We start from the raw sequence: 27775 nt of genomic DNA, 5'->3' as shown, positions 1-27775 counted from the left end.
TGCTATTTTCTCACTGTTCCCGAAGGTTGCTTTAAGACTATGAATTTTTAAAAATAACGCAGTGTCCTCAAGATATTGGTACTTTCATTTTTAAGGGTAAGCATCTGAAGACAGATGATGTCTGGTGTCATTTTTCAAGTTATATATATAGTCAAAAGAAATCAAGGCGGGCATGGTGCTGCATGCCTGTAACCCCAGCAACTCAGGAGGCTGAGGCAGGAGGATAGAAAATTCAAAGCTAGCCTCAGTAACAGTGAGGTACTTAGCAACTCAGTGAGACCCTGCTCTAAATAAAATACAAAATAGGGCTGGGGATGCGGCTTAATGCGAGTTCAATCTCCAGTATCTCCCCCAAAAAAGAAAAAGAAATCAAATACTACTTCTTCTATTCTTAGAGATTATTTTATTGTAAAAATGTAAGCAATTACAAATCAGCTTGTTGCAAAATCAACGCTGTATTAGCATAAACACAATCCAAATGAAAACTGGAATCTGGTCAATTACAGGCATTACACATCAAGCTGCGATGGCACTACTATTCTCTGAAGACACTGATGCAGTAAGAGTAGTTTTCCTATGAGAATCTTAGAAAAATAAAAATTTGAGTGGATCATCTTTATATTTTCTTTTTATATAATTATAGCCACGTTTTTATTAATAGGCCATAAGGTGATATGTAAACATACTTATTTCACCAAGATTTTTCTTATCAAATAAAATCATATTTCTACCTAGAAATTTTCTTCTAGTCATTTTAAATGAATAATCCAACCAACTGTCGAATGCAAATACATGTTTCTTTTACATGATTGTTAAGCCTTAACTTTATTCTCTCCTAAGGAAGCAGCATTAAAAGTCACTGTTACATTATTTGCTATAGAAACCTGGATTTTCATTTTAAAGACATTAACTTTCATTCACACATTAGCACAGGAGAATCTTCACCCAGCGATGAGTGGGTTGCAGACGTGAACATCATGCTTCACTTCACAGACGCAGAGTTCCTTGCAGAAGGAGGAGGCCCTAAGTCTCATAGGTTAGCTTTCTCCCTTGCAGCCAAGTGAGACCCGGCCTGCACAAAGGTGTGGATCGCGTTCTGTTTTAAAAGAACAAGTGCATCAGGCTAATTAACTCACAGGCAGCTACTGGTATCTTCTTTCACTTGTACCCGAATGAAAATAGTACTCCAGAATTCATTCATTTTAAACTTCCATTGTCTAGAGCTAAAAATGAAGAGTATGGTTTTGCAGGCAACTGCTTTATTTCTCAATTGAATTTCTGAAAAGCTGCTTGAGAAATCTATAAGTTGCAAGAAACAGACCCTGGAGGGAATAATGTTCAGTGGAAACCAAGCTGTGTCTAACTAACCCATGCTCACATCCCATGAGAGCCGGGCTGCTCGCACTCACCTTAGGCTTCTCAGTGTTGTATTTGTCCAAAAGAGCCTGGATGCGGGCCCCGTAGTCAGGGTGGACATCACTGAAGTTCTTGACCTAGAACCAAATGAAAATAAGTGTAAGTAGCACCTACACCCTTACTATGCCCCCTGCTGTCTCTGTTTCCCAGTGTATTTTTAGTAGAGGAGGAAGAACATCCCAGCAGGAAGCAGTACCACAACTCAGGTCTGGGAGTGGGACTTGAGGGTCCAGTAACAACTCTGCCATATACTGACTAAGCAATCTGTGTCAGTCACTTAACGTACCTGAGCTTCAGTGTCCCCCTCCCAAAATGCACAGAATAATTTCACCTATGTAACATCATAAAAATCAAGTATTTGGTCTTTGTCCTATGATCCTGGCACAGAGCTCCTGAAACCCTTGGAACTGTCTTCTGTGTGAGACTGAGATGACTCGTGGGGGGTCCTAGAGAGCTTCAGGATGGAGCTAGTGCCAGAAAGACCAAGTGTGTGATCAGAAGGTCACACCCAGTCCATCCCTGAGCCTCCAGGAGGGGAGAGGAGCTAGCGATTGTGTTCAGTCTCCAGGGCCAGCCATTTCATCCCCTGAGCCTATGTAATGAAACCTCCATAAAACCCCTAAATGACAGGGGTCAGGAGCTTCTGGATGGGGGGACACTGAGGTGTAGGAAGGTAGCACCCCCAGAGAGGCCAGGGAGCTCCAGGCCCTGCCCGCACACCCTGCCCACTGTATCACCTCTACTTGGCTGTTCCTGAGTTGTAGCCTTTGTACAAATGGGTAAGTAAAGTAAAGCTCTTTCCTGAGTTCTGTGAGTCATTCTAGCAAATTACCAAACCCAAAGAAGAACCATGGGAACCCCTGGATCTGTAGTCAGAATATGCAGAAGGCGGGTAGTGGGACACTGCATTGGGCAGTCTTATGGGGCCGACCCTCTAAGCTGTGGGTTCTGAAACTTACTCAGATACTGACAGGTGCTATTAGAATTGAACTGAGTTGTGGGGCACCCAGTTACTGTCAGAGAAGTAGAGAGCTGCTTATCGTTGGGAGAAAAAACACACAGAACCAACCACATAGAATATTATAAGAAGAACACACAATAGATGAGTGGCATTTGCTACATGTAGAGAGCTGAACTCAAAGTTCTCAACAAGTTATTAGCAACTGTGTGAAGCACTGCCTGAGTTCACAGTGAAGTGTACGGAGACACTGGCACCTACCAGGAAAGCCCACATACTTCGGGCAGGAATTCCTGACTGCAGGCTAAGCCCAGAACGTGAAAGGAGAAGGGGGGACGTCAGAACAAGTGACAAAGACTGCAAAGGATGCAAGCCCAGTTCTGCTACTTATAAGTTATCTTATCCACTCTCACCAGAAAAATGAGATAAAACCTGCTCTTCCAGGTTCCAGAGCAACCATCTGGTTCTCTGCAGGTTCCTGAACCCAAGCCTTCAACATCCCACACAGCTGCCCTACGAACAGAAAAGCAGCAGCACAAGGAAATGGTAGGACTCCTAGATTTACAAAATGTTTGTCCCTGTGACAGGCCAGGAAACCAGAAGTAAGAGAGCTTCAGAGCTCCATGAGCAGCCAGCAGAAAGACCCTCTCCCCAAGTCAAAAGGTCAGCCTTCCTTCTGGAAGTCTCCCAGTTCTCACCCCAGAAAACAGGCAAGTGTCTAGTTTACATCTGAAGGAGGGTCAAGGTGTCATGACATCAAACCTTTAGGCAGGTGTCAAACTACAAATATGTAAGCTGTATTTCTTATCATCCAAAACCTAAGGAAATGGTAGCAGGAGTCATACTCTAACATCAGACATTGACTTGTATTTACTATCCTGCACAGAAGTTGGTAGCAGTTAAATTAAATAGCACAGGAAAGAATTCATCCTGAACTCAACTAAAATTATTACACACTGGAAAAAAGGCTAAGGATCAGCAGATATGTCATACCAGATAAAATGAGACTAGAAAATAATCAAAGATTCATTGAGGATTATTACTTTAAAAAAATAAATATTATTACTTAGGCTCAAATTAAGTAGGAGAGACATTCTCTTTCAGTATATTAGACAAAGGGAAATGAGGGGAAGGTAGGGGGGATAGCAAAAGGAAAGTCAGTGGAATGAATCTGACATAATTTCCCTATGTACATATATGAATATACCACAGTGAATACCACCATTGTGTACATCCACAAGAATAGGGTCCTAATTAGAATAAGATATATTCCAGGCTTTTATATTATATCAAATGCATTCTACTTCATGTATAACTAAGAAACAATTAAAAAAAGAAAAAACGATACTTCTTTTAAAGGTTCTCCCACATCGCTGCACTACCTCCATCAGCCAGAAGATGTCATCCTTCAGCTTACAAAGATTGACTCACCGCTTTATTCTGGATAAAGAGTTGTGCGTCCTTGAGATGGCCAGCAATGTTTTCACACAGGCGTTTCCTCTCCTCTTCATTCAGCACTTTTGTATAGAATTCCCTCACCTACTCAGTAAAAAGAAGGCACAAAGAATCAAACAACCAATTTCTCTCTCTCTCTCTCTCACACACACACATACACACACACACACACAAAAAAAAAACACATCCAAAATGCTACTTTTGAAACATACCATTTTTAAAATTTAAGGATAATATAAAATAATTGGAACTGCCATTTGTGTTTTCTTGTGTTTTAAGCAAGACAGGAGGAACTCATTTCCTAATAGCTCATGAGTGTTTTTTAATAATGTTCTTCATAGTCAATGCTTATAAACATTCTATAAATACAAGGCCTACAAATACACCACATTTTAATATCAATAAGTCAAAAATGTGCAAGTTGTCTCTGAATGTAAATGTAACATAATACAATCTTTGTTCAATTTTCCCAGAACCATGAGAAGAAAAAACTAATTCATTTAAATAGTATATCAGTGCTTACATTGGCAAGACAAATATTGATAGTGATATTTTGCTTAGACTGCTGAATTTACTACTACAGCAAATGCTGATAGATTAAAATCTATGAATTCTAGTAATCTCTGCTTGATCCTGAAATCAACCATTTCTAGGTTGTAGCTATGATTTTATTCTAACATTTCATTCATTCATTCAACAAGTATCTGTTAAGTTTGATTAATGTGACAGACTCAGCTCTGCACAATGTTTTGTTAATGTTTATAAAATTCAATAATATCCAATTATGCAGTTATAAAATTCACAAAATCTTGAGATATATATCATTTTTCAAAGTAATCAAATATTTACATATACTCTTAAATTTGAGGAAAGTATGGGGCTGGGGTTATAGCTCAGGGATAGAGCATTTGCCTAGTATGTGCAAAGCCTGGCTTCAATTCTCAATACAAAAAAAAATTTTTTTTTGAGGAAAATATAAATCTAATAACAAAGTTTAAAAAATCAGACTTCAACAAAATCTAATTAAAGTACTGCACTCTGGGAATTTCCTCAGACATAGTTCCAATTAACTAATTTTTTCTTTAACTATATCTAACATTTTTTATAAACATCCACTGGGATTCAATATCTGTTGAATTTTCAATTTCTAAATGATGTCTCATAGAGCTGGGAATATGGCTTACTGGTAGAGTGCTTGCCTAGCATGCATGAGCCCCCTGGGTTCAATCCCCAGGACTGTGTGTGTGTGTGTGTGTGTGTGTATGTATGTATGTGTGTGTGTATGTATGTATATATATATATATATATATGGAGAGAGAGAGAGAGAGAGTGAGTCTCATGATAAAGAGTTCTCTTTCCTCATGAGCTAGTCTTATTATCTACTGCCCTAATCATTAATCTTCTCTTCAGCTGTGTTAATCTCCTTTTAAATTCATCTACTATGTTATTATTTTAAGTTGTTGCAATTTCTAGTTCAGTATGTCTATTTAATTTTTTATAGATTAAAGTTATAATATTCCCCTTATTGTCATCTATTTTCTTGAAAACATTAATCATGGTTATTCTAAAACCTGCATCTTACAATTCCATTATCTTCATCTCCAGTATGTTTGTTTATACTGTCAGTTTTTGTTTTTTTTTTTCTTCATAGCATCTTGATTTTTCAGTCATAAAGTCTTATGTGTTAGGTGTACCTTATTATTACTGAATTGACATTTATACGTGAAAAGATCTAGATATAATCTGAGGTTCTATTATCTGCCAAAGAAGATTTATGTCTGCTTCGGGGAAGCATTAGAATGGAGAAGATCACCTGTGATATTACAGCATGTACATTTGGTTTAGGGCCATGGTTCCTGGCTCAGAACTTTCTCCCCAAAGTAGGCCATAGAAAATAGTATTTTTCTTCCCTGAGCAGGTCATATTTGCCCGTCTCTCTGTGTTGGAGTTGCCATAAAGAAATTCTCTATTCTTGTCTGACAGTAGATCATAACACACTCCTCATTCCAGAAAGTCCCATAAACAGAAGGGAGAATTTCTGCACAGAGGCCAAGCAGAAACTGAACAGATCTTGCTGGGTTTCCCTACTCAGTCTAGTAGCAGTAGCATTAGATATGCAATAAAATAAAAAATAAAAAAAAAAAAAAACAGGGTTCCCAGGGCTTCCAGATAGCTGAACATGAGGTTCTTCTTGGAGGGTGTACTGTCAGAGAGGGCATAGAAGCACTGTGCCCTTCTCCCATACCCTGCCCTATGCAGCTCTTCATCTGTATATTCTGTTACTATCCTTAATAATAGAGCTGTAAACATATTTCCCCAAGTCCTGTGAACCATTCAAGCAAATTAACTGAACCAAACCTGAGGAGAGGGTTGTGGGAACCCTAATTTATATCCCTATAGTGAGAAGCACAGGCAAAAAAAAATACCTTGAGGCTTGAGATGAGCATTAGGGGTGAGGGAGAGCAGTCTCAGGGACAGAGCCCTGTCTGTGGGATCTGACACTCTCTCTAGGTAATGTGAGAAATGAATTAGATTAGGAGACACTCAGTGTTATGGCTTGGTTATGAAGTCCCCCCCACAAGGAAATTCATATGTTGAAGGCTTGTTCCCCAATGCAGCAACATTCAGAGGTGGGATTTGGAATAGTGATTGGCCTCTCACCTCATCAAGGATTAATCCACTGATGGATTAACAATTTGATGGCATTATGGGAGTTGGTAGAAATTTTAGAAGTCAGGGCCTAGTTGGAGGAAGTTGATCATCTGGTAGTGTCCTGCTTTGTTTTGTTTTCGTCTTCTTCCTCTTCCTCCCCTTCCCCCGTCCCTCCCCTCCCCCTCTCCCTCCCCTCCCCCTCTCCCTCCCCCCCTCCCTCCCCCTCTCCCTCCCCCGTCCCTCCCCCTCTCCCTCCTCTTTTCCCTCCCCCTTTCCCTCCCCCTTTCCCTCTCCTTCCTGGCCTCCAGGAGCTGAGCAGCTCTTCTCTGCCATGTCATTCTATACCTCAGGACCAAAGCAATGAAGCTGCTGACCATGGACCGAAATCTTTGAAACTGTGAGCTGAAATAAATCTTTCCTCCTCTAAGTCATTTTTCTCAGGGTATTTTTCACAGCATTGAAAATCTGACTAACACACCCAGCTAGTGTCCACTATAGACTGGACCACTTGCTTGCTGGTGGCAAGAAATCCCCACGCCTTTCAAGGTCACAGAAGTCTATGTCGATTGTGGTGGCATTCCGACACATCCTGTCTGAGACTGAGCTGATGCACAGCTGCGTTTCAGCTCTTGGGAGAACAAGTTTATTTCAGGTTTGCCCTTCTTCATAGGCATGGCCCTTCAGGGTTCCAGCTGGAGCCTGGAGTGGTAACCAGAGGTTCTCCTTCTCAGCAGACCCTGGGCTGCAGGCCCATGAAACTGCTCTGAACTCCACCAGCATTCTGACCCATGCTTGCAAGACATTAATAAATGCTTTATGAGGAGAGGACAAGAAACTTCAGGCTTGCCTGGCACCTTCTTTTTCCTGCACTTCCTTCTCTCTGACATCTTGATCCCTTAAATCCTTGCTTCATTAGCTCTCCAAAACTTCGAACCACATGCTTTCTATATTTTCCCTAGCATTCCAATGTTCTCCATAAGTGGATAGGTCTGCCAGAGCCAGAGTAGGAGTCCACGTGAATCATTTTTAACAGAATAAATCTGAACCTTCCTTATTTCCCACATGACTTATCATTATATAATCATGTTATAAATCTATAACAACAGTAGCATGACTGCTTAGAAATGTGCACACTATATGGTCATAAGAAGATCTCTCAATATACCAAGGATCACGTGGTAAATTTTAAGGTGCAAACAGTAGCCTCATTATTAATTTGTTTAAGAGTTGTATGATGCATATTGTACCTATATTGACCCGGCACAGGCAAATTTCTTTGCAAGACAGGGAGTATGCAGCAATATACTGAGTAACACTGCATCACTAAAAATATAAAAGTTTTATAGGAGCTATTTTAAATTAAACATGGTTTATATCTTCAAATAATGTTTCCACATACACACACACACACACACACACACACACACACACATGCAAATGTCTTTCAAATATAGCCTCCCAGTGAATTAATTCGTATATTTAAGTATATCTTACTTGGAATCCACATTCTCATATTGAGAAACTAGAAATAGGTTCCAACCCAATTTAAATACTAAGTTTAACATAAATGACCTGTATAGAACTCTAGAACAACTACATTTTTTAACTTTATTCTTGTGAGTGTGGTGTAAGTTGCACTGAACACATGACTGGCATGGAGCTGCCCGTGCATGAGCCCCTCACAGCAGCTACTGAAAGTCCCCTTAGGGTAGCCATAGGTGATTGGAAACAGGATGAGCACCTGACCTGCGGCAGTCAACTACAGGCTGACCAGAGACCAATGACACAGAAGCCAGGGTGAAAAGATTAGCTGAGTCCATCTGATTCTCTCTCTCTAGAATCTGATACAGAAGTATTAAGAGGAGTAGAAGGTGCTCCCCGACACTCACACACACACACACACACACAAAAAGGGCAAAAAAAAGAATAAAAAAAGATAATAGCTACATGTAACATTTGAAAGGCTCTGAGAAGGGCCTGGCAGTGGGGAAGGGGTTATTTAACAGATTATGGATCTGAAACTCACAACATTAAGAAACAGAGCTTTTGTGACAATATTGAGGATCACACCATTGCAAACCTTGGAGTTGTGGCACACTGCCTTCCTATGCTCACCAATAGTCACAGGAAGAACAACAACATACCTCTCACTTGATTGCTATGTAGACTTGTTGCTTCTAGTAACATCATTACTTAAAAACTAATTTGAAGAATATGCAATAGTTGGTTTAAACTGGCTTCAAGCAGTATAAAAAGATATTGGTCAGGATTACCACCCAAAACAGAAATGATAAATGAGAGAAATATTCATATTTTAAAACAACAATTAAGTCAATCGAAGGAACAGGAAAAACATCTAAGTAGATTTGATGGTGCTTAAGCTGTACTTGCTCATTTCTTAGATTTCTGTGAAAACACATTTCCCCAGCAGCCCCAGCTATATCCCTTCAATAAGACTTAGGGGAACTGAGATGAGTCTCCATACCTTGAACGGAAAGAGCACAGTAATACAACAATTCAACCCCTTCCAATAAGGATCATGGTTTCCTATTAGAGATAAGTCTTCTCTGAATTCAATTTAAGATGTTAGACACTTTAAGAGAGGGGGGAAATAGGCAGACATCAACAGGGAGAATAAGCAAGTGACCTCCACGGCAGACAAGGAACCATTACCTGAGTGACATTGTCCTCATTGGCACTATTGAAGCGCTTCACATCTGCAGAGGCTTGTGAGCCATGCTCCAGGGCTGAGGGCTGCTGTTCCGGAGCACTAAAGCTGTTGGGATAGTAATTTGGAGCACCACCTTTAAAGGAAAACAAGACTCATTAGCAATATGAAGACTGAAACCAGTAGGCAAGCAATTAATATTCAAGGAAAAAAATTCAAGTGGTAATCAAATATACATATACACACACGTGCAATTTTTCACTTCTCAGACTTGGCTACAGGCAGTGCTAAGAGTCTTAGAGAAGGCTTCATCTTCTCAATGCTCATATGGGCTGCCTCAGCCTGAGTGAACAGAGATCTCCAAGTCCATTTCAACCTTCAACAGTTCTCAGCTTTGTAGTCTCCTGATGCTCACCCACACAAGCATAAGTTTTCAAAGATTTGATGTGGTCACTACTGAGACTAGACTCATAACACATTTCAAATCGAAGAGTTTTATTTGGACTTGGGTTCCACTTGAACACTGAATCACAGAACTCTTAGGAATAACTTGAAAGTTCTAGCCCTGTTCCTTCCATCCACAGACCAGTTATGGAGCTCTGAGATGCTAAGGGACTGTGCAGGTCACCCAGGAATGAGTCAGCAGGAGATGTGGGCGAGAGCTCTGGGCTTCTCATCCCTTCCAGCACAGCCTACTTATTATATCTGGCCATTACCGAACTCTATTCCACTGCTCCTTAAATGTTTTTAAAATTCTCACATTATCTCTCTTTTACTATGATGACTTTGATTCTAGCTTTACTTTCACATTCCTCCATAGACTAGTAAAAAATATATTTTTAAAAATTTTATATTTGTAGTGTGTCAGCATTCATTTATCTGGACTTTATAGAAAGAAATAGTGACAAATATAATCACAATATTTGCTATGACACAGGCTTTTTGTTCCCATTCTGGCATACTTGGTTTCCAAATGACACTCTGCCTCAGCTGAGACCTGTGGAAGCTGACTTATCTGGGCCCACACTGCCTACACAGAAATTTCAGTGGTTTGCGCAAACCAGCCTGTGGTTGGAATTTTACCTAGCTCACTGCCAGAGCACATTATCCACAGTGGATAATTAAGAGATGCCTATGTATGATACCAATCAGGGCACCAAGTATCAACAGAGAGAATAAGCAAGTGACCTCCACGGCAGACAAGGAACCATTACCTGAGTGACACATATCACCATTATGAAGCTCTATTACTAGCTCAAGAAATTTGTCTGCTATGTCTCCAAGGAAAGCAAAATGCTCCAACAATCAGCTACCAGTGTTTTCTGCACTAAGAATTTGATCTTTAAATGATCTTTGAGTAATTTCAAAATTCCATTTCCAAAAAAGCTCTGACCTTTACTCAAAGTGGGAGTTGTCTTTAAAGCACTGACTATTGGGAATAATTAAACTCTTTCATGGAACTTTACAAGCACAGCCCACATGCCCTACTTCTAGAATCAGGCAGCGTGTCAAATACATCCATACACAGTTTTTTCCTTAAGAATGCCACTGTAATGGTAAACATGAAGCAGTTGTTTATGAGTAAAGTTCAAAAGATACATTGATCTCCGATTGACAGTTTCAACAAAAAAAGGACTGAAGAAAGTGAATGGAAAAAAACAACGAACAGAAGACTGAAAACACAGAAGACTACTTGAGGCAATGACACAATTCACGTCTCTGAGTAAATTAGGGAACAAAAATACTGCAGCCACCTACTAGAATTAGTTAGGAAGCGTGTAAACTTGTTCCATACGTGTAAAAGGATTAATAGCAATGGTAATGAGCAAAGCACAAAGTTACATATACAAAATAATCTAAAGTATAAAAAATATTAATAGAAAAGAACAGCAAGAAACACAGTAAAATGCCCGGTCGTGGCCTTAGGATTCTGGGACCATGAATAGATATTCTCCTCTTCTTCTCTTCTGTATTCTCCAAATTTCCTTTAAGGCACATTTGTTTTTATCATAGAAAAATAAATTTTGTTTTTATATAGGCATCTATGACTATAAATATCGATCATCAACAAAATTTCTGAAGAGATCAATATAAGCAACCTGGTACGGAAACACGTGTCCCAGGTAGGAATTATAACACTAAGATCTATACTAAACTGTGGGACAGTGAAAGAAAAACACTAATCAGGGCATTCTGCTTGGCTAACTAAAATAAGTAATTAACAATCCAAGACTGTACATAGCACCCAAAAAGGAATTAAAAGAAAAAAGTCATAAATTTGGTAAATGAGCTCCAAAAAACCAAAATGCAGTGGATTGTTGTCTCGCCAGTTGATCTCACTCCTGTCTAAACAAGGAGTGGCCTAGAAGCACCCAGTGGTTTGCGCAAACCAACCTGTGGTCGGAATTTTACTAGCTCACTGCCGGATCCATCTACATGAATTCAACCACATTCCCTCAGCACAGGGAATCCCCTGACCTCTCTGCCTTCCTTTCTCTCCTCCCACTAGGCCATCCTATCCCTTCCAGACCCTAGATGGACCTGCTCCTCCACAGCCTCAACAGAACCATAAAAAAAGGCAGAAGACATCAGGTCTTGGCTTTGCATTGCAAGGTTGTAAGTCCTAGTGATTTGAGGAACCGTCCATTTTGTAACTCCCATATAAGCTTCACTCTAGTACAGCCAAATGGCAAGATCTTTCTCCCTGCCTTCAACTATCAGATGGCCAGCAAAGTAAAATCTGAGGCAGGAACTCTTGACAAAATACATCAAAGAGATACAGGCGGGAGAGTCCTGGGGAAGTCTGAACCAATAGTGCTGGGCAAGAAATACTTGGTCATGGCAGCACCTGCGGAGACTATCACAGCAAAGGAGGTCCTGTGGGGATGGTTTGAAAGCCACTGGTGTCCTGCCCTCTGTACCCTCTGCCCTGGCAGGGAAGCCAAGGCCTACCCTGATTGTCATGCATGCACATGGGGCCATCACGCTGGTAGTTGGCCACTCGAGCACGGTAGGGGCAGTTCACAGGAATCTGAAGATAGTTGGGTCCCAGGCGGTGGCGGTGAGTGTCAGGATAGGCAAAAAGGCGGCCCTAGGGTAACAAACATGACAGAGACAGTTACTTGTGAAATAGGAAGTGGCTATAAATGTCATTGTAACATTCAATGTGAAAAGGACTCTTGTTCATGGTCACCACAAAACTCTGCCTATCACCTCTCCAAAGAGCCAGGGTCTTCTCATTTAGGAAGTGAGTTCTCCCTAACTGAACCACCATGTGACCTTCAGGCCACATGGCCACCCATAAACTTCATGTCTGTCCTAAAATAATGCCTCTTTTTCCTCCCAAATGACAAGAAAGAATCCTGTCTTATATTATTTCCCATTTCTAAGAAAGTTTTAAGTTGTAAAATAAATTTGCTAGAATCTAACTAACCAGAATCCTGAATTAATTCCAAACCTCCTCATTCCCCAACTCTAGGGAAGAAATCAACTGTTTGCTCTTAAAAAGCAGCACATTTCTACAAATCCAACTACATGGGAATTCTTCAGAGAAGCACCTTCCATATTGCATTCTGAATCATCTTAGGTATGCTGGGAGTTCTGAAACCTTTTAGGTCTAAACAAAGTACTATGCAAAGAACACTGGTTCAAAATTGTCACTTATACTCTGGTTTCTCTTCAGATGGTATAAATCTTTCGCCTTTTTCAAAATCGTCACTCTACAATGTCAAAGGTAACAGAAGATTGATAAATGCTTTGTATTAACCAAGGTAGATAAGCATTTAGACGTTTCTTTCAGTTAAAACTTTATGATCAGTCTTAATATCCAATTTCAATATTGAACTATTCTCATTATTCAAAATTCTACTCTATGAGCAATTTTTCTTTCATTGACTTGATCACTGATCTTGAATCTTAATTAGAATTCTTATGTCCTTAATTTGACAAGACAAAAATAAAGCCAAGTTGAATATTCTATACCAAATCAACCCTACTGGCATGTGGTACCTAGTCTCACAGTTCTGTCCACAATGTGCTCTTGATTGAAAACTCCACTCCCATTGTCATCTTAGATAGTCTAAGATAATACTCAGATGGCTGGTCATGCAGCCATGACTAAAACCCAGCTATAGTCGAGAAGCTGGTTGCCTCTTTTGGCTCAAGAAGTTGTGCTCCAACTCTTATCAACAGGGTACAAGATACAATCTAGCTATGAGCAACTCCTGAATATAGCCTCTATCACATGGGTTCTGGTTTTCCATCAACCTACCCCGTCTACGGGTGGAGATCCACAAAGGTTATGAAATGGGCACAGTGAGGCCATACCTGACACCAACTTGAATCTAGGTCTTACTCAAGGCCCTGCCCCTGCGTGCCCTTGCTGAGCCTGGAGGAAAAAGCAGAACAGTCCCTTTGCATGCAAGCAACTGGCCCACTTCTCCAACTCCAGCTGGTAAACTGAAGAGTATGGGAGTAAACAGGCTGCACCTGCATTGTCGGGTACTCTGGGGACAGTCTCTCTGGGACTCACACTACACTATTTTGTCATTTCACAGTGGTCTGGCTTATCATTTTAGATAGTCTTAAAATTTGTTAGTAAGGTCAGTGAAAGGTAAATCAGAACACTGTGCATTAACACCCCAACTTCCACTGCCCAAGCTGCAGCCCTCACTGGCTCTCATCAGGAGCAATTTCAAAGTCCTCCTAACTAGTTCTCCATTTCTAGTCCCTCCTCCAACAATACATCCTACCAAAAGAATCTTCCTAAAGTCCAATCAGATTATATCACTAACCTATTCAAACACCTTAAACTTGTTACCAAATGGCTAAATGAGTACAACAGTCCCTTCTCAACTGCACAGCTCCTAAACTATTTTGTGGAATAAGAATTCACAGCTAACTGACCTGAGAAGTTATGGGAAAAGCTAGGATAGGATTGACAGTCTGATAAAACTTAGAGAAGTTCTTTCAAACACTTTGAAAAACTCATCAGGAAAAACTAAAGCACACTTAACTTAAAACATATATACTTGTCATAACTAAAATGTGGAAATGACATGATTGATTTCCACCTGTCATCCTTTTTCATGCTTTTTTCCCCATAATTTCAAATGCCTTATACATGCATTTGCTTTTGTTGTAGAAAATAGGTATTCACTCTTGGTCCTTTTCCCTGGACCTAGAATTCCATTTATATCTTCAATGTTCTACTAATCATGTGACTCAGTGTGCTTGCCTCCAGGTCTCGCTATGATCCTAGGGACCAGTGATTCTTGTGAGAAGACTCGGGTGAACTTCTGTTCCTCAATACTACAGTTATGCAGTCTTAGTTTGGCTATGACAATTTCACACCATGGTGAACCCCATTAGCCCCTCCATCAGAGTTCAGCACTCCTCCAAACCCAGGCAGGAAAGCTTTGGGGCCCAGGGTCACACTGCCTTAGCTTCCTCAGTTCCTCAGTTTCAATGCAAGCATTTCTACTTATGCACTGTAGTCTGCTCAAATTTCCCTCATTATTCCCAGTGCCAGCTCCCTCATTCTCTATTTATCACCAAGAGGAGTGATTCTACTTGTTATCTACCAGACCACATTGCTCAAAACCAAAGAAACTTTTTGTTTTCCTAGAAGGAACAACTGTCTAAATTTCCACTCAAGCACTTAAAGTCTCCTCTGACATACACTCAATGAACCAGTCCAAACTCAATTCTTCTCATTCAAGAAAGAATGACAATGTAGCTGAAATATACCCAACATATTCTACCTGTCCTGTCCCAATTACCTGTTGAAAATAAAAATCCTGGCCATTCTTCAAAACCCATCTCCAATGATACCTCATTCCTAAAACTCTGTCACAGACCTCTGATCAGACAACATTTCAGCTTTGGATTCGTCACGGCACTCTGCCTTATGTTATGGTCATCTTTTGTTTCTATATCTGTCATAGCATCTAGGACAGGGCTATCACACAACAATAGAAAGGTACTCAATTTATGTTAGTTAAAAGGAACCAAAAACTAAAGCCAAAACATACTTTCTATGAAAGCCCTAAATATCCCTACTGTCATAGCAAAAAGTTAATATTTAAAAAAATTAAAAAACAGGAATCTTAGCTTGTACTCCATGGAGACTGACACCTGCCCTGGAATCAGAACTTATATAAGCAACAACCTTCAGTCACTGTGGTCTGAGCTAGGGTATGATCTTTAACCTCTGTTTTGTTCTCAAAGTCTAAAAACACACACACACACAAAAAAAATGATTTACATGTTAATTATTAAGCCAATTATTTCCTACTGATTTGTGGTCCAAAGTAGAATCTCCATTCTTTGTACTCTTGGAAGAGCATATTGGTAAGTGAAAACGGGCCCTGAACGCCTAGCAACTACTGCAAGACATATCACTGAATTAGTCTGCCTTTAATCACTGGCAGTTTAATTCATAAAAATTGTCCCCAGATCTGCCTTTATAGATGAAAAATGCAAACAACACCATGGAATAAGAAATAGATGAATTTATGCTGACTAAGGTGTTCTAATCAATTAATTATCATTCCCTCCTGGCCATCTCAGGCCAAAACCATGCTTTACCCTACAAATACAAAAAGGTACTTCTATTATGTTTTTTATTTTTAATTAAGAGACTAAATGTTCACATCTTCACCTACATAGGAACTTTACTAGAGAACTTGGTTTAAAACTGGTTTATTTAGGAATGCCCATCTAAGGATGTTTCAGCCCAATGAGTTCCACAAGGAACTAAGTACCCAGGTTAAAGTTTAAGTAAATGTTCTAATTAATTCCTGGTATAAAGATCATGCCAAATCACACAATGTATGTGTGAGAGTGAGAGTGTGTGTGTGTGTGTGTATGTGTGCACGGGCGCGCACGCGCGTGCCTGCGCATGTGTGTGTGTTCACAACAGGACACCTGCCTAAGAACATCTCAAACCAGCAAGCTTACCTGAAGCATTTTGTCAGGACTGGCCTCAATGCCAGGTGGCATATTGCTCGGGTCAAAGGCTATCTGTTCAACCTCAGCGAAGTAATTAACTGGATTTCGGTTTAAGACCAGTTTGCCAACCGGGATGAGAGGGTAGTCTTTGTGAGGCCAAACCTGAAAAGGATGTCATGTTCACAATTACCAGACAACCAACTGAAGAGCATTAAAGGTGCCTATGAATATATCAACTTTCAAATATAATCAAGTTGGTGAAAATAATTTTTGACCCAAAAAAACATGGTAAGAATTTAAGGTGAGAATGTAACTAAAATCTTTTACAACAGTAAGTAGCAAGTATTGGCCCTTTCCCAGGGCAAAAGTACATCAGATTTCCAAAATTCATTCCCTGCTAATAACAATAAATGAAGCCCCCTATAGAAACTCCATGAACTTATCCAACAGAAGTGTGGAACTGGGATGCTGGGGGCCTCACCCACAGCAACAAGACCTGAAGTGCTGCCACCACATGTTGTCTATGATGTCCCTGCTACTGTGAACACGCCATTGGGATTTGTGTTGTTTTCTTAATTAGGTAAGAAGAGACTTTAAAAAGAAACAACATAATTGTTGCTGACTTACCTTGGTGAGATCAAATGGATTAAATGGGAAAGTTTCTGCCTCTCTGAATGTCATGACCTGGATGTAAAAAGTCCAGGAGGGGTAGTTGCCTTTGGCAATGGCATTGAAAAGGTCCCGGAGGCCATAGTCAGGGTCTTCCTGGGAAAGTCTTGCAGCCTCCTCAACAGGAAGGTTTTTGATGCCCTGGTCAGTCTACAGAAAGGAAAGAACGAGGTCAAACTCTAACTTATCGGTCAAGCTATCAAAATTTAATCAGAATTCATTGAACAACTGTGAGAAACCCTACTCAAAGACTAAGCTTTCTTTACAATAGTTTTATTGTTTAAGTCTGATACTAGTGAATTTATCAACAAGAAATTCTACTTGATTATCTTGATTCTTTTAAATATCAAGTAAATCCATCTACATATTTTAAATTTAACATTATTTCTGTATTTCCCTTTAATTCTATATTATTTGAATTTTTCTACTCATGTTACTTTTCTAACCATAAAAAAAAAACAAAATATATTTTAAAATAAGCAAAAGATGAATAAAATTAAAGGACTTCCTTTTTTTACATCTAGTAATTTTTTAAATCCCATATTATAACAGCTCAAATAAATTACTGAGATTGTGCTTAGCTAGTATCTCTCCAATCCCCACATTCTTCCTGATTTGTTTTGTTTTTAAGGAAATCACCAAATATAGTTCACAGAGCTGAAAAGAACAGCTGCTCTGAACTGGTTCTCTAATTACGAATGGGCAAAAGTAGTATTCTGACTCTCCAAACAAACCAGAAAAATCAAGGAAGTTAAGCCACTTTCACACGTGCTCTTATTATCATACCACACTGCTCCTACACCGCTCACCAGGATCCTTATTCTAAAAGACTCCCAGCAAGCCAAGTGTCCTGGAAAGACTTCCTGAGCAAAAAGCAACTCTGGAAGGCTGCTCTATCTCTATCACAGAAATTTCAATTTCTGTCTAGTAAATGGCAAAGTTTGAACTCTTCTTACTATTGGTCCAAAAGCCAGGCCACCTTCAGGATTAAAACACGAAGCTCACTATGTGCAGACTACCCAAAGAGCTAATACATTAAACCGTGCAATAATATTGAAATACTCTTATAGCCTCTACTGAATCCCTTGAGTTTAGAAAGGAATCCTCATAGGTCAGAAGAATATAGACTGATGACTCCACAAACACCTCAGTTACCTCAGGATATCTTGATGAGCAGACATGTAAGCAATTCAGTCTTTCCATGGCCAGCAGTATTATCCCACTTTACAGTGAAAAGAACTGGCGCACAGAGAACTTTTAATAACATGCCCAAGGTCTCAGTTACGCAGAAAAGTAAAGATTTGAATTCAGGTTAGCCTAACTCCAAAGCTACCAACTAGGCTGGCTGCCCCACACACAGTCCTTTAGTCTTGCTCTAAGTGACTCTTTTTGGCAATTACAAGCCAATGCTTATTGAAACTGTTCCAAGTCATAAAAGCAAGGAAAGATGAGTGTTTCCGTGTATGATATACCCACACAATTTGTTTAGATAAAAATTAAGACAAGATAGAAGAGAAGAGGGCTTTTGGATGTCACTAAAAGGGATACTTCATTGATCAGGAAGCCACTTCCTTCTGCCTATTTTAGCAGTAGTATTTGGAAACAGAAGTTCTTAGGCTTCTATTTTTAACTAGCTCTCTGGAGTTCACTGGTAATATCACTTATTGTAATAAATGCCAAGAGAGTGCTCTTTAAGTTATTTCAGTTGATTAAAAAGTTCCCCCAAGCTTCTCCAGAAGTAATTTGATCTAAGTATATGAAAGCAAATTAAAAAAAGAAAAGTATTATTTTGTCTTCTGACATTTGTAACTGATTTTAATTTTTTGCCTTGTTCAAAAATACAACCTCAATAAATGCTAAATAAATCAATGGATCACCTAAAAAATTAGGAGAAATGTTTTTGAGACAATAGTATGAGATACTAGAAGTGATGGTAAGATTGATACATGCACCAATCTGCCTTAATCCTGTTCTGGACCCTAAAAGGCATCTATGCTTAGGGCAATGACTCTGGGCTTGGAAAGGCAGAGCCCCACAACATTTCACATTTGCTAGGGCTTGATTCCAAACTCCAACAAAGAACTCTCAAGAAGCTGGGATAACCTAGGTAGAAATCTCCTTCTGCCTAGCCTGGAAGCCTTCCTTAATCATCTCCCTATCTTTGAGTTCAAACCAAAACCTTCTGTCTTCCCACTCCAGAGGAAAATCTTAACATGCACCAGAAACACTAACCCAGAGAGTCAGTACAAAATGAGCATTGAAAAAAATATATTTATATATATACATATATATTTTTTTTATTTATTTATATTTGTGACAGAACTTACAGGGTCCAAAAGGGGGGCAAAAAAAGCTTGAACTGTTGACAGTAGCTATGTGCTACCTCTGGCCATGCATAAAGTAGAGATCAAAGAGAGACTACACACAGCTCTAACTGAGCAGCATGAATTTACTCACTGGGGTGGGGGGCAACACAATATTCGCAGTGTTGATCAACTAGACCAATACTTTCTATCCTAGGTAGTAGAAGAAAGGGAGAAGTGGGAGAAGCCCAAATTCCTGCTCAGACTTCAGAAGGAATAAGGAGAGGTGAATAGTAGGAGCCTCTGCCTCAAAGGCAACATGTACCTTATAATGGAATTTACAATAAACTGCCTCTCCATTTGCGTTAACCAGCTTGAAAGTATGCGATCCATATCCATTCATGTGCCGATGTCCATCTGGAATCCCACGATCACTGAACAAGAAAGAAACCTAAGGAAGAGAAGTTAAAGCCTCAAATCTTTCAGTTTAAATCAAAACATCCTAGGTTTTTAAGACATTCCTAAGTTTCCAGAAAATCCCTTAACGACACAGAACATACCAACCAATATCCCATGGGAAGTTACTGGTATTATTTCATTTATAGAAAATAACAAAGAGAAAAGTTTCAAAGCAGGATGATAAATGAATCGTTAATGTCATGACTCAAAATTCCATGGGGGGAAGCTAAAACAAATCTGAAAACTAGCTTAAGCCATTATTCAAAATTCATTTTAATAGCAAAATAGTTTGGTACTATTTTCCCCTTTTTTCCTAATGTAGAGCTTCATCTCAGACTAGAGACTTTAATCCTTAGTATTGCTAAGTGTCAATTTTAATGTTTCCAGTTATCGAGCATCAACAATAAAGGCCTATTAATGATGAGAAATAAAATCAGTCATTATAAAACTCTTCATGATCAAGAAATTTGAAGAAACATCCCAGAAAAAAGTCAGAAGACAATTCCTATAAAGCAGCCCCATCTGGGAATCATGAGGCCTAATTAACAGTTTCACCCCAGTGATGTATTATAATTCAATGAAAAAATAAGGTTCCCACCTGATGCAGAGACTCAGGACGTAGGCTCCAGAAGTCCCAGACCATGTCTGGGTCCTTCAGGTGTGTCTGAGGATTTCTCTTTTGGCTGTGGATAAAGGATGGAAACTAAATGGGGAAAAAAGAAAAAATTCCAAAAACTAAGTTTATAGGAATTATGGTGTCTTACAATATACATTGCCTACTGCTCAGTTATGGATCATAATTCTAAACAATACTAGAATTTAAACTGTTAAACCCTAATATGAAATTTACTCAGCACATACAAGTAGTACCTAAGATACTTAAAGTATTTTTTTCAAATATACAAAGCTAAAGTATCTCCTTAAAGAAAAATAAGTACGTATGTACACACACACACACACACACACACACACACACAATCAAGGTCTACATGCACCTCCACCAGAGCATGCAGAGACATCCTTTACATATTTTAGGGCAAAGCCCCTCTTTTGACTAATCTTCAATGTTCTGCAAGGAAAAACTATACTCTTCCCATTTAAGGCAATGAATCTTGAAACGCCAAAACCAAGACTAACAGTAATTGCTGTCATTTGATCTTATAAAAAGATATTAAATGTAAAAAATATATTTAAAAGGACAATCCAGATAATCCAAATTCTCTTCTTTTTGCCTTTCCTGAGGCTTCTCCTCACATGCCAACCTACACAGAGTAGTTGAAATCAATTTAAAGCAACATTTGTGAAACATAAAATATGCTATCACCTACCAATAAGGCATCCCTGATGAAGAAAATGGGGGTGTTATTTCCAACAAGATCCCAGTTACCATCCTCAGTGTAAAATTTCACTGCAAACCCACGAGGGTCACGAACGGTGTCAGCTGAGCCTGATTCTCCAGCTGAGAGAGTCAAATGGGAAAATTAAGCATAAGTCATAGTATTCTGCCTCCAAGAAACCAAAAGTCATAAAAGAAACATTAGGATCTGTAGTTTCTAATCCATTTCCCAGAAATAAAGTAGGTATTTACATGCCTGGGGTAGTAGGCATTTACATGCCTGGGGTAGATCTAATTACCACCCACCAGCTAATTAGATCTACAAATCAAACAAAACAATTAATTGAGAGTAATAAGAGAGCATATATAATAACAGCTCAAAAGATTATCCATTTAATATAACTTGGTTTAAACTAGTAATTAAATTTTAAATTAATATAAGGGAAGAAAATAATTACAAAGATAAAGTGAGTGAGATGTCAAAACTATGAGGTTAACATTAAGAAAATCAGTTAAAATATAAGTTTATTTTGTAATCTGATTTATTTTTGCATTCTGTAATATTTTTAAATGCACAAAGCCTAACATAGAAGCCAAATTAATCATGTATTGTGATGTATAAGAGTTACAGTATGATATTGAGAAAAATCACTTAACCTTCTGAAATGGAATAACACTATTCTGCAAAGCAGACCTGAGCATTAATGTCTGTAAAGCAGCTAACCATGGTGGGTACAGACTTAATTCTCAATAAAGGACAGCTATTACCATTACTATGAAATAAGAGCCTTACTCCATGCTTCCCTTTGAGACAACCACTTATGGAAAGCTCTTCCCAAATGTCACAAAACTGCAGAGGTAATAAGAGTGATTTTCCAAGACTTTAACAAACAGAAATGTGAGTAATTTCTTACATGTCTCCAAATATTTTTTCTGCTGTAAAACTTGCTAAGTTTTGGAGAAGTGCTTGTTTCCTATTTCCTAATAAGTTTTCTTGAAATTTTTAAGTTATAAATATCCCAAATAAAGTACAGGCTGAATTGCACAATACCACTCATGCAAACAGACTGACTTACCAACAGTAGAGAATCGAACTGCAATCGGAGTTCTCTTTCCAATATGCTCAAACACCTTTGCCTTCGAGTATCTGGTGATGTCATGTGTGACCTCAAAGTAGCCAAAGGCACCTAATGAGAAAGATACAAAAATGACCCACCATGAGACCATCACTCAGACTATCAGCCTCTCAAACAGGCACCTAGTGTTGAGAGGAAACTGGTGGTGTAGCACCAGCCTTTTAGGAGCTTCCAATATGATGGGAGGAAGAGGAGCTGTCCAAACACAAAACAGTGAGATTAAATGCAAAGCTCAATTATCATTCATGTTCAAGTAAGTGCCACACAGCTGGAGCCAAGAGGAAGAAATGAGTGGGGCTAGAAGTAATTGGTCAAAGTCAACCCAAAGACACAAGATCTCAGAGGGCCTTGATACAGGTAGGGCCTAGGAGAGAAAGAAAACAAGAAGAGAAGAAAAGGGGCCGGGGTTATGGCTCGGTGGTAGAGCACTTGCCTATCATGCATGAGGCGCCACATAAAAATGAATAAAATAAAGGTATTGTGTCCCTCTACAATCAAAAAAAAATTAAAAAGAAGAGAAGAAAATACAGGGAAAAAATAGTTCTAACAGTTATCAAGGATGCCTCAGAACCAAACAACAAATTGATTAGCATATTAAGTCATGATAGAAAAGACACATGCAGAAAAGACAGAAGAAATCTATCTGGGAGGAAGAACTGAAGAAATTAGGAAATCTTAACTGGAAGTCCAAGGGTGCAGGCCAAGAGAATGTTTCATTTCTTTCTCTGGGGCTCTTTTTCCTACTGCGTTTTTAGCTTTCTTTTAAACCCCATTCCCATTTTTTGTTTCCATCATAAAAGCAAGATCAAATTTTTACAGAAGTTTTAGACAAAAAGGAAGGAAAAATTACCCAAACCTACCACTCTAACACAACTATGCTCAATATTGCAGTTCATTTCAGTATGTAGTAAGAGCACCATTTAACCCAAGCAGTATGATAGAAGAAATGGAAGATCGCTGTTTTAAAATAAAACATTTTATATATACTGTTCAATCCAAGGAATCAACCACTATGTAATTACTAATTCCCCTTTTAGTAGACATTTTTTCTTTCTCTGATGAAAAGACATTTGGCACTTCTATCCAAGGTCCTCCAACACTTTGGGAAGGAATTTTGACCCAGGTATTCTGAACTAATCTTTTTTTATACCAAACAAACAGAGCTCTCACCTGCTCCTTTAGCATGCACAACTCTCTCGGGAATTCTCTCTCGGTCAAAGTGAGCCATTTCATCAGTAAAAACCACATCCTGAACAAGAAGGGGCCCACGGGGCCCTACGGTCATGACATTAAGTTTGTCTCCTACTGGATTCCCAGCTCCGGTGGTCAGGACATCGGGTTTCTACATGAACACGAAAGGAAAAAAGTGTAAGAGAGTCAGAACAATTCAACTCGGAACACACTGACACAGGATACATCACCATGCAATTTTTTTATTACTTGCTGCCCTTTTTTTAAAATTCCCTGTGTCCAAAGTACTAAATACTTCAAAAACTGCCTGAAATTTAGAGTCAAGTCTCAGAAATCCCGACAAGTCTCAATCCCAGTCTGCTGAGATGCTTGCTCTGAAGAGCAGAAAGACAGCTAAATAGCCTGCCAGCTGGCTCAGTACCTGCTCTACAGTGAGCCACAGGGTTCCACAAGGAAAGTCCCCAGGCAAGGAGCCCCTAAAAAGGATCACTTGTGCATAATACTGAATGTCCAAACTGATCATGAGAAAATGGCTAGCACTTCACACAGGGATAACCAACACTCTGTTACAGGATGGATGTTCAAGGGTGCCATCCTGTACAGGGCACTCATTTCTCTCAAGACGATATGCCAGCTACTTGTGACATCTCTTTTGATTAAAAAAAAAGTGACTTCGGGCTGGGGATGTGGCTCAAGCGGTAGCGCGCTCGCCTGGCATGCGTGTGGCCCAGGTTCGATCCTCAGCACCACATACAAAGATGTTGTGTCTGCTGAAAACTAAAAAATAAATATTAAAAATTCTCTCTGTCTCTCTCTCTCTCACCTCTATCTTTAAAAAAAAAAAAGTGACTTTTATTGTCACTGAAAATATCTTACTTCTCATAAGATATAGTATTAATGTCCGAAAAATGTCAAATGTCTCTGAAACGAAACAGGATATTTTACTGTAATTAAGAACTAGTTTTGACCCACCCATTTCTTCAATTTCAGTGACATCAAAAGCCTCCAAGCTGTCCCTCCTCTCAGGACATGTCTCTCCCGAGGCATTCTTTAAGCCTCACAGAGTACCTCACAGCTCTTAGCTTCATCCTAATCCATGGTCAATGGGGTTTTTTTGACCATAGATAACTGCCTCTCCAGTGTCTTCCCTGCCCACTGGGAAATCAAGGGAAATGTAGAAGAAGCCAAGCTTTGGTTTCATTCTCCTGGGAGAACAACTGAACAGGCTCTAAGGAGGAAAGTCAACAGACCGATCCCACATACCAGAAAAGCGTTCTGAGTACTTCCACATCTGGAGTGGATCTATAACATTCATTCCCTGTGCACAGCTGTCCTACATATTAAAATAAAGTTAATCCTGAATCTTCTCTACAAGGTGATGTGGTGGGGAACTTAAACTATAAAAGTCCTGTGAGCTATTTGAGAAAAGACACTGAATAAGAGATCATGAAATATGCAAAATTAATGAACAAGATCTCACACATACTCATAAATTCCCCTAGCCTGCTAGAATTGTTTTCACATCAAAATGGGCAAAAACCAAGAGGGCACCATGTCTTAAGAAAGCATGAGTGCTGGATTAGAGCTGGGGCCCAACTTCCAGCTCTGCCAATCAATCACCAATTATGTAGCTCCTGGTTAAGTTACTTACTTTTGAGTCTCAATTTTTCATTGGAAAAATGGACAGAATAACTGCACCCTTGAGTTCATACAAGAGTTAAAAGAGCTAAATATATACAAAACACAGACCACACACTAGGCACACATACACCACTTAACCCTGCTGTGAGAAAGTGACCTGATAGCAGAAGCAGCAGAGCATTTGAGATTTTTCTAGTAACCATGACAGATGTATATCACTCTCTTTTTGAAAATACACATTTAGCTAGTAGGTGTGAACTTGTATAATTTTATTTTTCATTTAAAGTAGAAAATGAATCCAAAAAAAGAGCAAAAGTGCACAACTTTCCCTTTAGTTTAATCCTAAAGCCCTAGTTGGGTACAGTGGCAAGTGCCTGTAATCCTAGCAGCTCGGGAAGCTGAGGTAAGAGGATCATGAATTCAAAGCCAGCCTCAGCAACTTAGTGAGGCCCTAAACAACTTAGTGTGACTCTATCTCAAAATAAAAAATAAAAAGGGCTGGGGATGTGGCTCAGTGGTTAAGCGCACTGGGAAATCCACTGGAAAGTGGTTAAACCTCTGGGTTCGATCTCTGGTACCAAAAAACAAAAACAAACAAAACCCCTAAAGCCTTGGTCTTCAGCCTTTTGATAGCGGCCTCTCCAGTGACTTGCACACAGGAACCAGCCAGGGTGCTTTTTAAGGTATCCCAATGCCTGAATAACCCCCGAGAGACTGATGACATAGCAGTCTGGGTGAGGCCCAGGATATTTTTAAAACCCCACGTGATTTCAAAGTGAAGACAGATTGAGAACCACTGACAAGAGCCTTGGGATGACACAGACATAATAAATGAACTGGGGCAAAATAAACCTGTCTGCTCTTTAAATACTTTTTTTTAACCATATAAAAAAGGCACTAAAGAAAGCCTAAAAAACATAAAGGGAACTTCCCAAAAGAATAATGCCAAGAGGATCCCAAGCAGCATAGTAAAATAAAAGCTAAACACCCTACTACATATACAAAAATTCACAACAATCCTTCAAGGTAAGGAGAACTATTATCCCATTCTCAATATGGGAAAACAAAGGATAAGAAAGTAACCTGCCCAAGGGGCAAAGCCACAACTTGAATCCTGTCTGATTCTAATGACGACTCTTCATTGATTGCCTAGGTTACACTAAGCCACATGTGCGCTATTTATAATCACCACAAAGAAGATAGAAACTCAAGACACAAATCAACCAATGCAAGGAGTGAACTTCATTGGGATCTGGATTTGAACAGTTTTAACAGAGAGGAGACAGACTATGTCAAGGGCCCCCAAGAGCACCCCCAGGTTCACTGATTCTCTAGGACTCCCAGGACTCAGCATCCAGTCATTGTCACGGCTACAATTTACTACAGCAAAAGAACAGAAAGCAAAATCTCAAAGACAAAATGTTCATGGAGCAAAGTGTGAAGCAAACCAGGAGCCAGCTTGCAAGAACCCTCCAGTGAAGTTCTACAGGACACATCCAGTTTCTTCAGCAAAGGTTAGGGCCACACATGTAAAACCGTGTTCAGCAGGGAAGCTCTTCAGACTCAATGGCCAAGTTTTAAATCAAGGGCCAGTCATGTGGCCCCTCTCAGCTTCCCAGAGGGGCAGCAGTTGTACAGTGTAAACCCTGTCATTTACACGGTTTAAATACAGCTATCAGGGTAGTGGGAACACCCCCAAAGCCCAACTCGCAGACACCAGCAAGGACCAACCTTGCAAGCAGGTCTCTCTAGGGACAGCAGTCTCCCACCTGCTGTAGTCACTGCTTTTCTTTACCATCAGGGAAACCAATCACACGACTGGAAAACTGTTCATTTTTCTAGATGTGACCATGAAATTTCCAAGGAGCCCCTATCTTTTGGAGATAAACACTAAAATATTTATAGAGGAAGTGATACCATGTCTGCAATTTGCTTCAGAAAATGAAGGTGATGCAGGTGGAATAATAATGAAACAAGATCACTATGGGGGCTGAGGGGCATGGACTACACTAGGTACGACACTGACCTGTCCTTCAGGACTGGTCTGAAATTTATCATGATATAGAATTTTGATTTTTTTTTAATGAAGAATCAAAGAAAAATGTTTAATGCAAGATATATGGCAGAGGGCTGGGGATGTGGCTCAAGCGGTAGCACACTCGCCTGGCATGCGTGCGGCCCGGGTTCAATCCTCAGCACCACATACAAACAAAGAGGTTGTGTCCGCCGAAAACTAAAAAAAAAAAAAAAAAAAAAAAGATATATGGCAGAAGCTGAAGCAAAGGAAGGAAAAATGGAGGGCTGCTTCAGTGCTGCTAACACGTGAGTGTGGATTCCACCAGACTCTGTTCTGCTTTCCTATATTTACATGCTTAATCAACTCAAGAGCAGGAGAGTTTCACACCACCCATAAAATACACACTGGGCAGTGGACCTGCTGATTAATACTCCTCCTGCCCAGAGGGCTTATCATCACTAGGGAATGTGAAAGTTTAATTTCCAGGTAGGCCACTCAGTGCTAAATTGTGCATTCAGTCTCATGTGCCTTCTTTTTTTTTTTTTAATCTTAAACATTCTAGGGGGTAGTTCTCAAGTACAAAATAAATCAATGAATTCACAACACCAGATGCACCCAAATATCTAGTAAAGTGAACTCATCCTGGTTAAGCCAACAGGTGGTTATCAGTTAATATGAATCAGTCTATACTCAAAAGGCAAAAAAGAGTTTTTATTCTTTTCTATTTGTTGCCTAAATTATCCTATACACTGTACTTAAGGGATTCAATAATAACATACTCAATAAATATGTATCCAGGGCTGGGGATGTGGCTCAAGCGGTAGCGCGCTCGCCTGGCATGCGTGCCGCCCGGGTTCGATCCTCAGCACCACATACAAACAAAGATGTTGTGTCCGCCGAGAACTAAAAAATAAATATTAAAA

General features: G+C 39.6%; 1 protein-coding gene across 1 annotated transcript in view; it reads right to left on the bottom strand.

Annotated features, from left to right (window-relative positions):
- Window positions 1-380: 380 nt before the first annotated feature.
- The window catches only part of Cat (catalase), a 33330-nt gene continuing 5935 nt past the window's right edge, over window positions 381-27775 (bottom strand). The window contains exons 2-13 of the mRNA XM_046455893.2: window positions 23174-23345; window positions 21944-22054; window positions 20860-20990; window positions 20130-20234; window positions 19398-19523; window positions 16728-16919; window positions 16110-16262; window positions 12102-12240; window positions 9155-9285; window positions 3806-3913; window positions 1410-1493; window positions 381-1096 (exon numbers count right to left, since the gene is read on the bottom strand). Of these exons, the coding sequence (XP_046311849.1) occupies window positions 1031-1096; window positions 1410-1493; window positions 3806-3913; window positions 9155-9285; window positions 12102-12240; window positions 16110-16262; window positions 16728-16919; window positions 19398-19523; window positions 20130-20234; window positions 20860-20990; window positions 21944-22054; window positions 23174-23345 (1518 nt within the window). The 3' untranslated portion in view covers window positions 381-1030. The remainder of the gene's footprint in view (window positions 1097-1409; window positions 1494-3805; window positions 3914-9154; window positions 9286-12101; window positions 12241-16109; window positions 16263-16727; window positions 16920-19397; window positions 19524-20129; window positions 20235-20859; window positions 20991-21943; window positions 22055-23173; window positions 23346-27775) is intronic.

The sequence above is a fragment of the Marmota monax genome, unplaced genomic scaffold, assembly GCF_021218885.2.
Source record: "Marmota monax isolate L192 unplaced genomic scaffold, Marmota_monax_Labrador192_F-V1.1 WCK01_AAM20220418_F8-fsc00047, whole genome shotgun sequence".
NCBI classification, from domain to species: Eukaryota; Metazoa; Chordata; class Mammalia; order Rodentia; family Sciuridae; genus Marmota; species Marmota monax.
This window is presented reverse-complemented; position numbering and strand designations above follow the sequence as displayed.